This window comes from Sabethes cyaneus, chromosome 2 (assembly GCF_943734655.1).
Source record: "Sabethes cyaneus chromosome 2, idSabCyanKW18_F2, whole genome shotgun sequence".
Classification (NCBI taxonomy): domain Eukaryota; kingdom Metazoa; phylum Arthropoda; class Insecta; order Diptera; family Culicidae; genus Sabethes; species Sabethes cyaneus.
The window spans coordinates 213794403-213809626 of NC_071354.1; the positions used below are offsets into that span (position 1 = coordinate 213794403).

General features: G+C 42.3%; 1 protein-coding gene across 1 annotated transcript; it reads right to left on the reverse strand.

The window, feature by feature from the left end:
* Positions 1 to 7222: 7222 nt before the first annotated feature.
* Positions 7223 to 12234, reverse strand: LOC128736620 (uncharacterized). The gene has a single exon (XM_053831107.1). It carries the CDS (start codon positions 12232 to 12234, stop codon positions 7438 to 7440), a length of 4797 nt encoding a protein of 1598 aa, XP_053687082.1. The 3' UTR covers positions 7223 to 7437.
* Positions 12235 to 15224: the final 2990 nt, after the last annotated feature.

Here is a 15224-nt window from a genome sequence, read left to right on the forward strand (position 1 = left end):
GGAATAGAAAATTAAGGTTATGTGTATCTATTGCCGTGCTCCTACCTCCATAGAAGGTGGGGCACTGATTTTTCGAATTGGGTTTTTTGCATTCAAACCATTGTATTTTATACTAATACTAGCTGCCCCGACAAACTTCGTATTGCCACAAATTAAACTGTGTTGTACATAAAACGTGAATCTCGGATGACCTATGTCACAATCTCGAGTTTCTGAGGAGTTCATGGGTGTTTTTATATACAAATTTTCCTCACAATAAAGTAGAAAACAACTCCCCCATTGCTTAGCCTGATAAAATAAAGCGGATAGCATTTAAATATTTGCCATCATTACAAACCATCTCGCCGAATACCATTTTGCGGAACACCAATTCGCGGTTGAGCATAACGCGGAATATAGAGTTTCGCAGAATACCATTTCGCGAAAAACCTTACGCGGGATGTACCATTTCACGGAAAATCTTTTCATAGAAAGTAACATTTCGCAGGGGTGACCCAACTGAAGGAAAGTAATAGAGGTCAGTAGATCTAGGAAAATAAATAAACCTAGATAGAAGTGATCTCTGCGGAGGGGCTGCCCCCTCGAGTTCGATTAGTTTTAGAGTTACGCGAAAATTTCCGTTTTATTTGTATTAGAGTCCTTATCCCCCTACCACAGGGGTGAGGGGTCTCAAACCATCATAAAAAAATTCCTGCCTCCATTCCTGCTTGATTAGTTCTAGAGGTATGAGGAAATTTGTATTTCATTTCTATAGGACCCCCCCCCCCCCTCCTAAAAAGGGAAGGGGTCCTAGTTCATCATAGAAAAAATTTCTGCCTCCAAAAACCCCCATTTGTATTTTATTCGTATAGGAGCCCCCTCCTCTTGAAGGGCGGAGGGGTCAAATTCTCCTCTTAAAGAGGGGAGGGGTCTCAATACACCATAGAAAAAAATTGCCTCCATAAACACCCACATGCTAAATTTGATTCCATTTGCTTGATTAGATCTGGAGTTATGAGAAAATTTGTATTTCATTTGTATGCCCCCCCCTCCTAAAAAGGTAAGGGGTCCTAATTCATCATAGAAAAAAAACTGGCCTCCAAAAACCCCCCATGCCAATTTTGGTTCCATTTGATTGATTAGTTCTCGAGTTATGAGGAAATTTGTATTTCATTTGTATGGGAACCCCTCCCCCTCTTGAAGAGTAAGGGGTCATAATCCCTCTTAAAGGAGGGAGGGGTCTCAATTCACCATAGAAAAAATTCTTGTCTACAAAAACACCCACATGCCAAATTTTGTTCCATTTGCTTGATTCTCGAGTTATGCAGGAATTTGTGTTTCATTTGTATGGGAGACCCCCCCCCCCTAGTGGGGGAGGGGTCTCTAACTATCATAAGAACCTTCCTCGGCCCCAAAAACCCTTACGTGCAAATTTTTACGCCAATCGGTTCAGTAGTTTTCGATTCTATAAGGACCATACCGACAGACAGACAGACAGAAATCCATTTTTATATACAGTCAACCAAAAAAGTATTCGGACAGCAACGCATAAATTTTTCTTTTAGTAATTTTGCGCAGTATTTTTGCAAAGAATGAAACCACATATTTTTAAAACAATATTTAACTAAAGCATATTTAGATGCACAACAAAAATTCGGGTAAAAGCTTTCCGTTTTGAAGATAGAGTACATATAGTTTGAATTGCCTAAAAATGCAGCCAAAAAAGTATTCGGACAGTTAACTATTTGTTGAAACAAATGTCCTTTCTCGCTCAACTACTACCTTGTAGGACCATTTACGTTCTTGATGACCTGTTTTAATCTGTTTAGGATAAAATTAACAATTTTTCAAATATCCCTCTGTGAATTGCTGACCATTTTTTTACAAGAGCTCGGTTTAAGTCATTTTAATATGAAATCGAATGATTTTTCATTATAAAAATGAAATTATCTAAAAAGATGTTCAAAAGGGTTCAAATCTAGACTGAATACTGATGTTTCGATAGCGCTAGGACAATTGTATGGTGCCTACCGCTTACAACTATCGACAGTATATGTTTAGATTCAACATCCCGGTACAATATGTATGTACCACACAATTACAATTCCGGTTAAAAGGCGGCACGGACTTCGTTATTCCGACTGTAAAGACTAATAATCCGGTCCGATTTGGCTCTGTTCAGGTTCCGGAACCGGAACAGAGCCAAATCGGATCGGAATAAAGTCGGAATAAGAAAATTCGTGCCGGACCGGAACCTGGACCTCAATTTTCGTTCCGATGTCGAACACTAGGGTAATCGCTCCAGAAATGCGCGGTACAAGCAGCTGTAACTTTGTCAATTTTTAGAATTCATCCAAACAACTTCGAACACATATCGTCAAAATGTTAATCTTTCGAAATAATCAATAAATAAATCGGTTTTTAAAAATTGAAAAGGTACTATCCCCCTTTAATCGCACCCTACACCCTACATATCTGAATGGTGTACCATTAGATTTTGTGTGCTTTTTTGATTACAAGAGCTTTAGTCAGCTCGAAAGGTACTTCACTTTTCGGAGCTGTTCACGCCAGATTTTCGCCGAATACTATCTTAACTTCTTCAGCTCTGGTAGGCATGGTCCGTCCGGGCTGGAAATTCGATACCGTCTGTTAGACTAGGGTTCTGACTAAGTGTCCACGGAAGTACATTTTGCGAAAATGTTCGAATTCGCGATTTATCTATCTTTTAGTCATGCTGGGTATTTGCATTTTTTCGTATTATTTTTGTTTGCCTTTTTACTACAGAACAGAATCCACTCAAACATCAATGGTCAACTTGCGCTGGCAGCCTCTTTTTTCTCAAGAATGAATGACACTAAATGGATCAATAGAAACATTACATTTTCTGCCTGGAACAGCGATTCCGGGAGATCATAGTCTTTTCAAAAATAATTTACAAAATCGAGCAAATTGATTAAACGACGAGTGGTCAAACTGAATAACAAGCACCTAGGTGGCAATACAAATTTCCATAATGTTTATCTAATTATTTAACTCTGCCGAGGAATTTTTCAACTTATATAACGGAGAATATGAGATACAGCAATATTAATAGAGAATCCTAAAGGAAGGATGTAAAATTGATCTCTTCTTAAATTATTAGTCACTGGCTTTTCTTTCGTCATTCTGTCTTAAATAACTAGTAAACGGCGTTATTTACCCAGTTAGCTTCAAAGTACGATGCCGGATTAATACAGGGTGTTTTTTCTGGTACTGACTTTTTCGCGGTCATACGTACTCTTTTTTGATTAAAGCAGAGGAGCGTTTGGTGCGAAAAATGTTAGACTGAACACTATGCAAGTTTCGATCTGCGGCTAAAAATATATTGGGCTTAGTTTGTGGCACTGGGACTCCAACCCGAGAATCGAGAAATTCTGCGTTGGAGTCCCAATGCCACGAACTAAACTCAATATATTTTTAGCCGCAGATCGAAACTTGCCCAGTATTCAGTCTAACATTTTTCGCACCAAACGCTCCGCTGCTTTAATACAGGGTGTCCCACATCAAATTGCACCACGGAAGAAACGCTGTAGAAAATTACCAATTGGGTATTTTCTCTTGAAAATTTGAGTAGAAGTAGTTTAGAGTGTATTGTTTACACTCTATTTTTATGGCGGTCAGTTTTTCGAAAATTGGAAAAAATGGCGTCACCCGAAAAACAACGTCGCGGATTTATTTTGCGCAAACACCTGAAAAATCTTCAACTCTCTCATCATGAATGATGAGACTTACTTCAAGGCGGACTTCCGGCAGCTTCCGGGGCTACTATACTTCGCCGTCCAGCACAAGTTTGATGTTCCGGAGGAGGAGGAAGTAAGGATGCAGAAACTTACATAGTTTGCCAAGAAATATATGATTTGGCCAAGAAATACATCATGTGGCAAACGGAGTCCGCCGTTCGTGACTACCTGGACTGTAAACGGGCAGATCCACCTCAAGGAGTATTTACAGAAGCATCTGCCTTCTCTGTCGAAGCAACACGAGGGCCCTACGATTTTCTGGCCGGATCTATCTTCGTGCCAATATTCAAAGGATGTATTGGAGTGGTACGAAGCCAACGGAGTCACTTTCGTACCCAAGGACATGAACGCCTCCAACGCACCGGAACTAAGACCCATCGAAAAAACTAGGCTATTATGAAGCAGGCACTACGGAAGCATCCCAAGCAGGTCAAGTCTGAGGAAGACACGAAGAAAAAGTGTATTTCCGTACAGATGAAGCTGCAGCTAAGTTGTACAAAACTTTTTGAGTGGAGTTAAGCGTAACGTGCGAGTATACGGTTATGGTATTGAAGTTGAATGAAACAAATATGCCAAAAGCTTACAAATGGGTTATATTTTATTGTCTGAAGGTTTGAAAAGGATCGGTCAATTAGGTAATTTTCTACAACGTTTCTACAATTCGATTCTACAATCTGATGTGGGACACCCTTTAAAGAAGTCGTATGTTTCTGATTAGCGTTTGTACACCGTTAGCTTTATGCAGCGGCGTATGCTTTTTGATCGAAGCGTCTTTCGGAAGGAAAAGTAGGCTTGATTTCCAGCTTGAATGCGTCGTTCAAGGTTAGTCAAGAGAGGTTTTCTGATGTTCAAATTTGTTTTTCACCCCCGCTGGGTTACTCTTGACGACCACCGAAATTTTCAATGCGGAAACTGTTGAATGTATAAACAACGTCGATGGTTGCTAACCAATCGTTCCGCGCACTTCTCTTCTACAAACTGTGAAAACTAGATCACCTATTTTAACTCACCTTGGCGTCGTTGAATTTACTTACTCGTATTATTGTCGGCGGTGACCAGATATCCCAAATATACGAATTCATCAACTACTTCCAGTTCATCGCCGTTAATACTCACTATTCGTGTGAGGCAAACGTTGCTTTCTTTGTAGCCTCTTCCTACTATGTATTTTGGTTTTGACGCATTGATTTGTAACCCTATCCTCCTAGCCTCCGTTTTTAGTCTGGCGTGGATTCTAGTAATGATGTAGAGGTCGTCTGCGGAGGCTTGGAGTTGACTACTCTTGCTGAAGATCGTTCTTCTCGTTTCGAAATCCCCTCGCCGGATGACATTTTCAATAGCAATGTTGAATAGCATACGCGACAGTCCATCTCCTTGCCGCAACCCTCTGCGTGACTCGAAAGGACTCGAGAGTGTCCCCGAAACGCGCACGTAGCACATCACTCGCTCCAGGGTAGCTTTGATCAGCCGCGTCAGTTTGTCCGGAAAACCGTGCTTGTGCATTATTTGTCATTGCTGTTCGCGTTCAACTGTATCGTATGCTGCTCTGAAATCCACGAAAATATGATGCATGGGTACGGTGTACTCTCGACATTTCTGGAGGATTTGTCTGAAAGTAAAAATTTGATCCGTAGTAGCACAGGCCCCCAAAAAGCCCACCTGATACTGCCCTACAAATTTTCTTGCTATTAGAGATAGACGACGCTTGTAGGCGGCGCACCCTTGCGTAATGCCCGTTTCCTGCGTAATTTACAAGATTTTTCCGAAGTGTATAGCGGGTGGCGGTATAGTTAGTAAAACACTCGGATACCAACCGACAGAACGTGGGTGCGAACCCCACCTACCATTGCCCTGATAGATTTCATCGCATCAAACACTTCCTATTTTTCCAAACAAAAACCTACCGGCCTCTCCGTTCATTGTAAAAACAGCCGTCAGAAAAAAATAAAACATTGGAAAAAAATGCAAAGACGTTACTATGCATTAAGGATAAATGAGTCGTCATTATTTCTGTACATTTTAAAAGCAGGTTTATTGTTTAACATAAAGATCCTGTTTATAAAAATATAATCTTTGTGTTCAGATTGGCGAAAAGAGTGCAGTGAATACATTTTTATAAAAGAGAATCCTTGTTTTGGGCACAAAAATTGCTTCCGAAATTGGGCTTTGCTTAAAACAATTTTCTTCCTTGTATCAGCGACAGACTTTATTGTTGATGAAGCCGACTTCAGTTCGTATAGAAACTTCTTCAAGAACAGACATTTCTAGATATGGGTCATTAGATGAGCAGAAGAGCTGTCATCTTCTATCTCCAAGGTTAAAATTGTGTACACTATCGAACGTTATTAAAATATAAATGCAAAACAATTTTCTTACATAAAAGAACTGCTCTGCCATTTTTATCATGTTTAATTTTTAAATTTTTTTGCTTCCATCATCAAAGATTTTACCTAGTAATTTACCTAGTTATTTTACCTAGTAATTATAATTTTTTATGCTTCACAATATAATTGATCTTTCTCAATAGCTGACCCGTCCTTGAACTTTCACCGTTGTAAATAATATCTTTTTTTGTTTTACCATTATTGAAAGTCATTAACAAACCGTTCACGCGCCGAGTTCCTCTTCGATATCGCTCATCCACCGCCATAATTCTTAATATAAGTACATGGTTACCGACCGGCCGACAGCGCGGTTCGGTCAGCCGTGCGGTGCTGCTGCACGTGGTCATCATTTTTGTGCAAAGGCTGTGATTATCACGATCGCAGGCGGTTACAAGCCCATAATCAAAATGTGCTGCTTTTTTGCGATACGATACGTTGTGATTTGCTATGGATAGATCTATTCTGTGGAAGTAAAGGCATCTAAAGCTAGGCAGGGATTCGTCATCGGAAAATCGTACGACACTTCGATTTGTTAGCCGTGCCAAAAAAACATAGTAATAATTTTGTCGAATTCATTATTCAACTTCGATTCAACAGTGATTTATCACGCATTGTTTACCAAACCTTAATTATCTACTTTGTCTTCTCCGCCGCCGCCTTTGTCCCCGTCGTGGCCGCCATCGTACAGTTATTGGTGCGTGAATTTAATACTTCTTACCAACCGAGCCGCGGGGTGGGAAAATCGAGGTGATAATTGGATCCGCAACGATTATAGTACCTATTATTACGGCAGCTTATTGTTATCTAACTTGCTTGAGAGGTGAGCCGGTTGGGAGATGCGATCCAATGCACCACCATTACACGGTTCAACGGGTAATGCGGAAAATTGATTCATCTGCTCAAGCATACCGTTTTGGTTTTGTTTTGGAAAATTCAATCTGCTTGGTTAGTAGGAAATGAAAACGAAAAAAAAAAACACACAGATTGATGATTGATTGTTTTTATTTGGGAATCACTTTTATTCATACATTCATTTACAAGCTAGCTTACTTATCTACTAAACCACGAACTCGCCTGGGAGCTGCTATATATACATTGGTATTTCAAATCACTCGCACATATGGTTTTCCCAATTTTAAAACCTAACTAACTATAGTGAACTAATCGCCGTATCAGTGTTTCAAACGTCTCATAACTACTTCCTCAGGAAGGACGGGACGCTCAATAAATAATTAATTTCTAATGAGGAAAAGGATTGCTTGGATTGGATGACTAACTGCGAAACATCTGTCACTTTATGGGATATAGGGAACGAGCTGTTTTGGTACTTTTCGGTACTTGACCGGGCGTCGCTTCAAGCTCTTGGAACCGGCCTTAAACCGTTTGCGGGGAACCTTTTTCACTGGTTTCCGTTTTGTCGGTGGTTGATCGAGACCAAAGGTCGCTTTATCGGTTACCGGCAGATCCGGATTGTAGGGTTCTGATTTTTTGAACGTGTGATGAGAATCTTTGGTCAAACTGTTCGGTGTGGAACTGCTACTCAGAGAATCTTCGAAGAAATCGGCTATATCATCTCGAATCGGTGCCGACGTTGGGCTGTTCAGATTACTGTTGTAATCGGATTTACGATCCCCGTTAGGATACTCCTTCGGAGCACGAAGAGCGGCCAGGTCATCCAGCACAAGCTGAGTATCGCGACGTTTGAGGTATTCGTGGTGAGATCGCTTTAGTTCCTCGTTGGCCCGGGCCATATAGCGGGGGTAGTAAGTTGAGACATCGAAAATCGGCAGAGGATTGTGAACCGTTGGTACTACGTAACTGCTTTCACTCGAGCTTCCGTCCCTTCGCTGGGTGCTCGATTCCGCGGAGTATAATTCATGGGATTTCTCGTTGGTGTAAAAGTTTATCAATTCGTCCAGGGATGGAGGTTTTTTCTGACCATCATCCTTCTGTTTTAGTCGAGATGACAACAAACGGATCTGTTTATAGGACGGTGCATAGCTGGTCCCGTAAGGTTTAGCTTCTTCCTTCTTCTGACCGGAGGTCTGACCCGTGTTCTTCACGGAGTTTTGACCGGAGTTCTGACCGGAGGTTAGAGGCAATGCAACTGGTTTAGAACCAACAGCCTTTTCCTTTCGACCCGTCCTTACACTGCTTAACATTTCATCTGCTTCTCGCTCCAACAAATCATAATTCAACTGTTTCGCAGGAGTTCTTTTTTCGACGAGAACGTCATCGTCATCATCATCATCAACCTCATCCGTTAGGTCATGTCCTCTGGCCGTAAAACGCGGATAGTAAGTGGAAATGTCGAAAATCCCGGGATTCATGAATCGCGTGGGACGAGTTGGATACGGCTCGTAAAACGACGTATCGACCCGCGACTCCCTCCGCTGACTTATCGGGATCTTTTGCTTGTCTAATTTATCAAAATTAAGCTTCCTCGCGAGATTGGCCTTGTAGCTGTCATGATCGGTCAGCCGAGTACGGTTCAATTTAACTTTGATCCCGTCAGATTCCAAATGCTTAGCATAGTTGACCTTCACCAGCGCCGGTTTCTTCCCTTCATCGAAGGTCTTGGAAAAATTCAATCTCCTGGGAAATACGATCCTCAGCGGATGCTGTTGTTCACTATTGGTAGTCTCGTTGCGCTCCTGTTTAGGTTCCTCGGCTTTCTTGGTCGGCTTTAGTGGAAGCGTCTTTCGCTTTCCCAGACGTAGCTGCTCCAGCACGGCATTGTTCGGCGAGTGTGACTTTGGTTCTGGCAGATTTAGCTGTCTAGGTGAAACGATCCCCTCGGTACTTCGAGCCTTCTCACGGTTTTCTTCCGTCGAAAGTTGCTTAATCAACCGGATTACATCGCTAAACACGGCTACCGATGGATCGGGTTGCGGTTGGAGAACAGACGATCCACCCGAAGCCGACCGGCCAACGCCCACGAATTGCTCCTTGAATAGGGGGTTATCCAGCGGTTCTTTTCCAAAGTGCTTATTCTTCAGACAATCTATGCCATTTCCCAACCTCCTTAATCGTCGCACAGGTTGGAATCCATCCTCGCCCTCCGGCTCCTCTGGTTCTTCCGAGATTTCAATATCTACCTCGTTACACTGATTTCCACTTTTCGAATTGTACGGACCATTGGAGAAGAGAGTCAAATTCTCGGCGAAGCGCAATGCGGAATCAACATTAATCGGTTGTTCCGTTCTTTCATAGTAAGGAAACTTGATGACATCCTTCGGTGGTTCTACGATATCGAAGCTCCGATCGTCAGCCTCAACCGGCAGGTATACCGACGAGTTTCGGATCGCCTCCTCTAGGAACCGTATTAAGGCTTTTCCATGTAGGTTTCTCGGGTCGACCAGAGCCTCCGCGTAAGGTCTCGAAGTTGTACCGTCGCGTTCTTCGAAGAAAAACGAATCGGAACGGGCTTGCGCTGGCAGTTGTGACGATTCCTCATCATCATCATAGTAGGCATCGTCAAAATCGTCGTAAACTAGGGCTTCGGCATGCGGTACATCTTCGTACTCAGAGTATTCTTCTTCCGCGGAATCCTTTGCGGCAAGCGCTTCCGCTTGAGGTAACAATTCGGCATCTTGTGGAAGGGTTGCAACCTGAATCGGCTCAGTTGTTTGTTCCGTAGTGGAGGACTCCAACAACGGATGCGCCTCAGTACTGGTGTCATTCTGACTTATCGGCACTGCAGTCGTGTTTGCCTGACCCTCACTAACAATGGTAACAGCTTCAACCTGTTCAACATCCCTCTTCCGCCGACGACTACTTTCCGTCACTATATCATCCGCCGGCTTCACCGTCTCCGTTACATTCACAATTTGCATCACTTCCGTAGTTGTCACCACCAGTTCCGTAGTTGGCTTCTCATCTGACAGCTGTTGCTTCTGCTTCTTCGTCGTCGATTGCTCTTTTTTATTACTCTTCTTCCGGGCACTAAATGGCTTCTTTCGGATTCGTTCCTCTATCACCTCCGAACGCCGTTGCATGGTTGCTGATTTGCTGTGCGATTTCAGCAAATTCTGCTGCGTTCCCCCACGAATGGTGTCCATCTTCTTGAAATCATCGGTATCCCCAGCCGATAGGATGGTTTGTCCCTTCTCCGCGTTACCGTGGTCGGTCTTGTGAATGATTCCCAGTGCCTTTTCCCAGTTGCTGATAAAAGCCAGATCGCTCAGTACCGCCGATTCCTTCGCTGCTGGTGGGAATGCGGCATAGTCGCTGTGAATCGATAGTAGATTCTTCTGGGCGTTGAACTGATTGAAATCAAAAGCCGGCGAATGGAACTGTTCGTGAGGGTTATGCACCGTTAGGAGGTTTTTCTGTGGACTGAACTGGCTGAAGTCGGGCGCCGGCGGCAGGTGGAACTGTTCATGGGGATTGTTTGCCGTAAAAAGATTTTTCTGTGAGTTGAACTGACCGTAGTCCACCGGAGGTGTGTTCGCTTGTTCAAATTCTTGTTTTACCGGGTTCCATTTGGGTGGCACCAGCTTGTTTTGCTCCGTAGGACTCCGTTGGCTGTGAGCGGGGGGTTTGTGGGGAGGGATGTTATTGTGGTTGCTCGGTACGGTTTTCTGGTGTTCGTTCGCGTTCCACTGGCTGTGCTCCGTGAGAGCGTGCGGCAAAGATTGCTTCAGTGGAGCACTCTGCAGCGGTCCAGGTTGACTTTCGAAGAAGTGCTTGTGCTTTGCCTTCAGAAAACTCACTTGGTTGCGCAGCGTTTCAAAGTGAGGATACTCTGGCGAAGGAATCGTTATTGGAGTGATTTGGAATTCTGGATAGTTGAACACTTCGAACGGGGTTAGTGGTTTCACGTGGTGGGCGTTTAGATTGTGCTGCCCGTGGGAAGGCGAATGGGCGTATTGATGATGGTTATGAGTTGGTTGTTGCAGATGGTTCGATTGTAGGTGGGACTGGACTGGGAAGTGGTTATTCAACTGGTTTGGATGACTCTGCTGTGGTGGATGGGGTGGAGGAGGTGGCAGTGGAGGTGGTGGTGGATTCAATTGCTCAAGATGAGATGACTGTGGTAGCTGGTTATGAGATGAAACATGATTTGCTAGATTTAACTGAGAGTTCTGGGGTGGCTGAGCAGGAAAGTTCAGCTTGGGTGCTAACGGATGAGGTGATCGGTTTTGCGGTTGATTTTGCTTGTAGTACCATGTCGCACCTCCAGGACGGAGATTATCGGTAATTTTATGGAACACCAATGGATTTGACGAACCAATCGCCTGCAGTGTTTTCGGGACTCGGGTCGTTTCTTGGGAGTTGTTGTATTGATTGGTGTTTTGAATGGGTATTTGCTGAAGTGTCGACGTAGGACTTAGCTTAGGGTTGCTCGGTGAACTTAATGGAAGTTGATTTATGGTGATTTTCGGTGGAAAGGGAGCAGGTATTTGGAGTGGAAGTTGGAATGATGGCGCTGGATATAATGAGTTCGTGACTGGTAATGGTGGTATGAATGAGTTGTAAGCTGGAAGAACTTTGGGTGGAGTTTGTGCGGTTAAATTTGGTGGGAAATAGGAATTATATGAGGATAGTGGCTTAGGTGGGAATTGTAAAGAATTGGCTGGAGGAAATCCATTATACGGATACTCGGATTTAGGTGGAAATGGAGGAGTGAAATTAGTTGGAAAATGTGGGCTGTAAGATAGCGACGTTTTGGCTGCAGTTTGTGGCTGGAGTTCTAATGCAATATGCTGGTGAATATAGGCAGGAAGTTGAAATGAGGATTGGATTGGATATTGTGGCTGCAGTTGTGGTGGTAGTTGGGGTGGGAATTGGGGAGGGTATTGGGAAGGGTATTGCTGCGGGAACTGATATCCTCCGTTTAAATGATTCACTGGTTGTCCGTACTGACTCGGAGGGTACTGAGCTGGTGCTAGTACAGGAGATGAAACCGCGGGTAACTGATCTGAGGGCAATTGGGTTTGTTGCTGATTCGATGAAAGTTGAACAACATCCTGTGCTGGAACGATCTGCTGAGGTGCCGGAGGTATGAGATGTTCAGATGGCGTTTCCGTGTTCGCTCTGGTATGGCTCATGAACAGGAGAAGCACAAATATATTAAGCCTCGCATCCATTATTTTATATCATTTCAACCTGCAAGAAAGGGAATACTATTAGTCACGATTTTTAAATTGATGTGACTAAACTGTTTAGGATTTTAGTGCCATTCCACAATCTACCCGTGAGGAAAATTGAAATATTACTATGAAACTATTCATGTTCCTTTTTAATTCTACATGAACCTACAAATAAACTTACTTTTTTAACAAAGATATACAGCATAAGGTGACTTTCGTAATCCCATAACCCATTCCGCGAAAGATCATTTGAACGTGTTGGATCGATAAATTGATAATCGCTAAATAATTTTAAACAGGACTTTAATTGGTCCATCGGCGGCATACAAACCATCTAACACCATCTTTCTTTGGCAACGTTGTTAAGCAGTTCCTGTGTTATAGTTTGGCACAGTTTCCCAGTACCCTGGCAAGTACCAGCAGCAGTTGTACCAAACCTAAAGGCTAAAAACGACAAGGAAGATAATCAAAATCATGCCGAAGATAGTAAGTGGCGTATCATCGAAAGCCAATAGGGAAAGAAGATGCAGAAACGAAACGGAATGGAATAGAAAGGAGAACAGACAATGCTAAAGCTTCATCAAGAGAGCCGTTAAACCGATCCACAGTGGTCCAAAATGGCGAAAAATGGAACCTTTTTCCTAGTGTCTTTTGCTTTCATTTTATCATTCATAGTCTTCAGCACTTTTGTTCGTATGAATATTCCCTTTAATATAAAAGTGTCAAAAGTTATTTATGCCTTAAATTAAAAAAAAATAACTTTGTTGTGTTGGGAAATATAGATATAGTTTCTTCGGAAAAGTTGTAAATAATGTAAAAACGTGCAACTTTGCTGAAGAAATAAAATTTCTATCTTTATCGAGTGCTGTACGATAGAGCATATTCTTTGAAACTTCTTTAAAAATTAGTTTTTCATATTTAGCTTTTGTTAGTTGCGTTTTACAAGAATACATTGTGGTGAATGACCCCCTGGGTTAAAATATTGTTCCAGGCAATTATCGAAGCACACAAAAGACACGTTTTTGCAGAACACCGCAAATTTCTTGGACCATTACTTGCTAGGTTATCGTATATTCAAGATTTAAATTTCCTTAGCTTCACGAGCCTGTGGGGTAAAATGGGGCAAGTGGATTTATGAAATCAGTGCTTCATCTTAAAGCTTAGGTCGAGTACTACAAACTTGTATAAGTGCCGCTTGTCCCTAACCACCCAAATGAGAGTACGGCAAGCAAACATTTTATATATTTCGCGTTCGCTATAGGCTCGATACACCACTTTTTATGTTAGTAGATAGACACATGGTTTCTCCGGTAAAGTTGTAGAAAATGTAAAGACAAACAACTTTGCTAAAGAAATTACTGATTCCATAAATCCATTTGCCTAATTTTACCCCACGGGCTCGTCGAGCTATGGAAATTTCAATCTTAAATATATACGATAACTTATCAAGTAATGGTCTAAGAGATTTGCCGTGTTCTGCAAAAACCAAATGTGCTTCGATAATTGCCTAGAGCAATATATTCTTAGACCAACCTCGTATTTTTGTCTTGACCTTGAAATGAGGTCAGGCATATATAATTAATATTTTTAGAAACGGTAGTTTGTTTACAATTGACGAAGGGACGGTAGAGTAAGTGGGTATGAAATGGGGAAGGCAACTAGGAAAAAGCGCCCAATATAGCTCTAGCCATCCCAAGCCCCTACCTAGCGCCTTCACGTGGCCATACCTGGAAATACTTCAATTTGTATAATTGAGTAGTCAAGCTAGGAGGTGCGGGGTCGTGCGGTTTTCAGTTCCTAACCTTACAAATGTAGTTTTAGGCAACCATTAAACCACACGACTTTATTTTCAAGTATTATATGATTTAAACTAATATTTTTGGCAAACTAATCTATTTTCAGAGAGCGAAATAAGGCGCTATATCCTTGGCCAATTGCAGCCTGGCTTCTGGTCTAAATGCCATTAGTTCATCCCTGAGGGTCCGGAGTATCACTTAACCTTTATTAGCAAAGATACTCCCTACGACTGTAAATAAATCATTATCTAGGTATATGGGAAGCGTTTGGTACGGGAGGTCCACGCTTTCTTCCTTCCCCTTGATTTCAAGGAGTTTAATGGAATTAGGTATTTTTCTGGTTCCACTTGATTCCTTGGAATTCTCTCTGCGGTACATGCTGCGCAGTTGGCCTGGCCGTTGACAAGAAAAATGATTGATTCAAGTAATCGTCATTTTCCAGGATGCCTTCAAGAATTGGCTGCGTTAGTGTGAGATTAGATTAGATTAGATTGACGAAGGGACGGTAGAGTAAGTAATGAAAATTTTAGAGTAAAGGAGAAAGTGCGGAAAGGTCAGCTTTATCTCATAACACTCGGTCACTCGGATACTCTCTCAGTGCGGTACAAACAGGCAGTGTGTTGCCGATAGTCGCTCCGGCAAGTCTAGTGATTTACCACCGGGTTGATAACAGTCTATCTCAGCGGCGGCAGATACAATGAACAGTCACACAAAAAATATCGTCGCTCAGTAAGTGTGTGGTGCATGAGTGGAATGGTAAATTAGAAGAGAGAAACAAAACTAGCTCTTAGACTACATAATAGAAGGGTGCGGCGGTGGTGTATAAGTAGCACACTATGATCGGTGATCGCGAGACGTGGGTTCGATTACCACCTGCTATTGTACAATCCGATATATTTTTAGTCGAAATTTTGCAGTTCATCCAATTAATCATTTTTCGCATCAGACACTTACTCCCTTTCCAAAAAAAAGAGTTTGTATCATGACCGCGTGTAGAAACATATACAATAAATAAAAAAGAAAAAAATTCATGCTGAAATCTGACTCTGATGGTAATTTCCACTAGATTTGTAGCTTTCTTGATGGGAAAATTCAAATTTAGAATCAGAACTCTTCATGAAATTTAATTTTTTATAACGGTAGTTTTTACAATCGACGAAGGAGACGGTAAAAATAAGTAAAGTGCAAAAC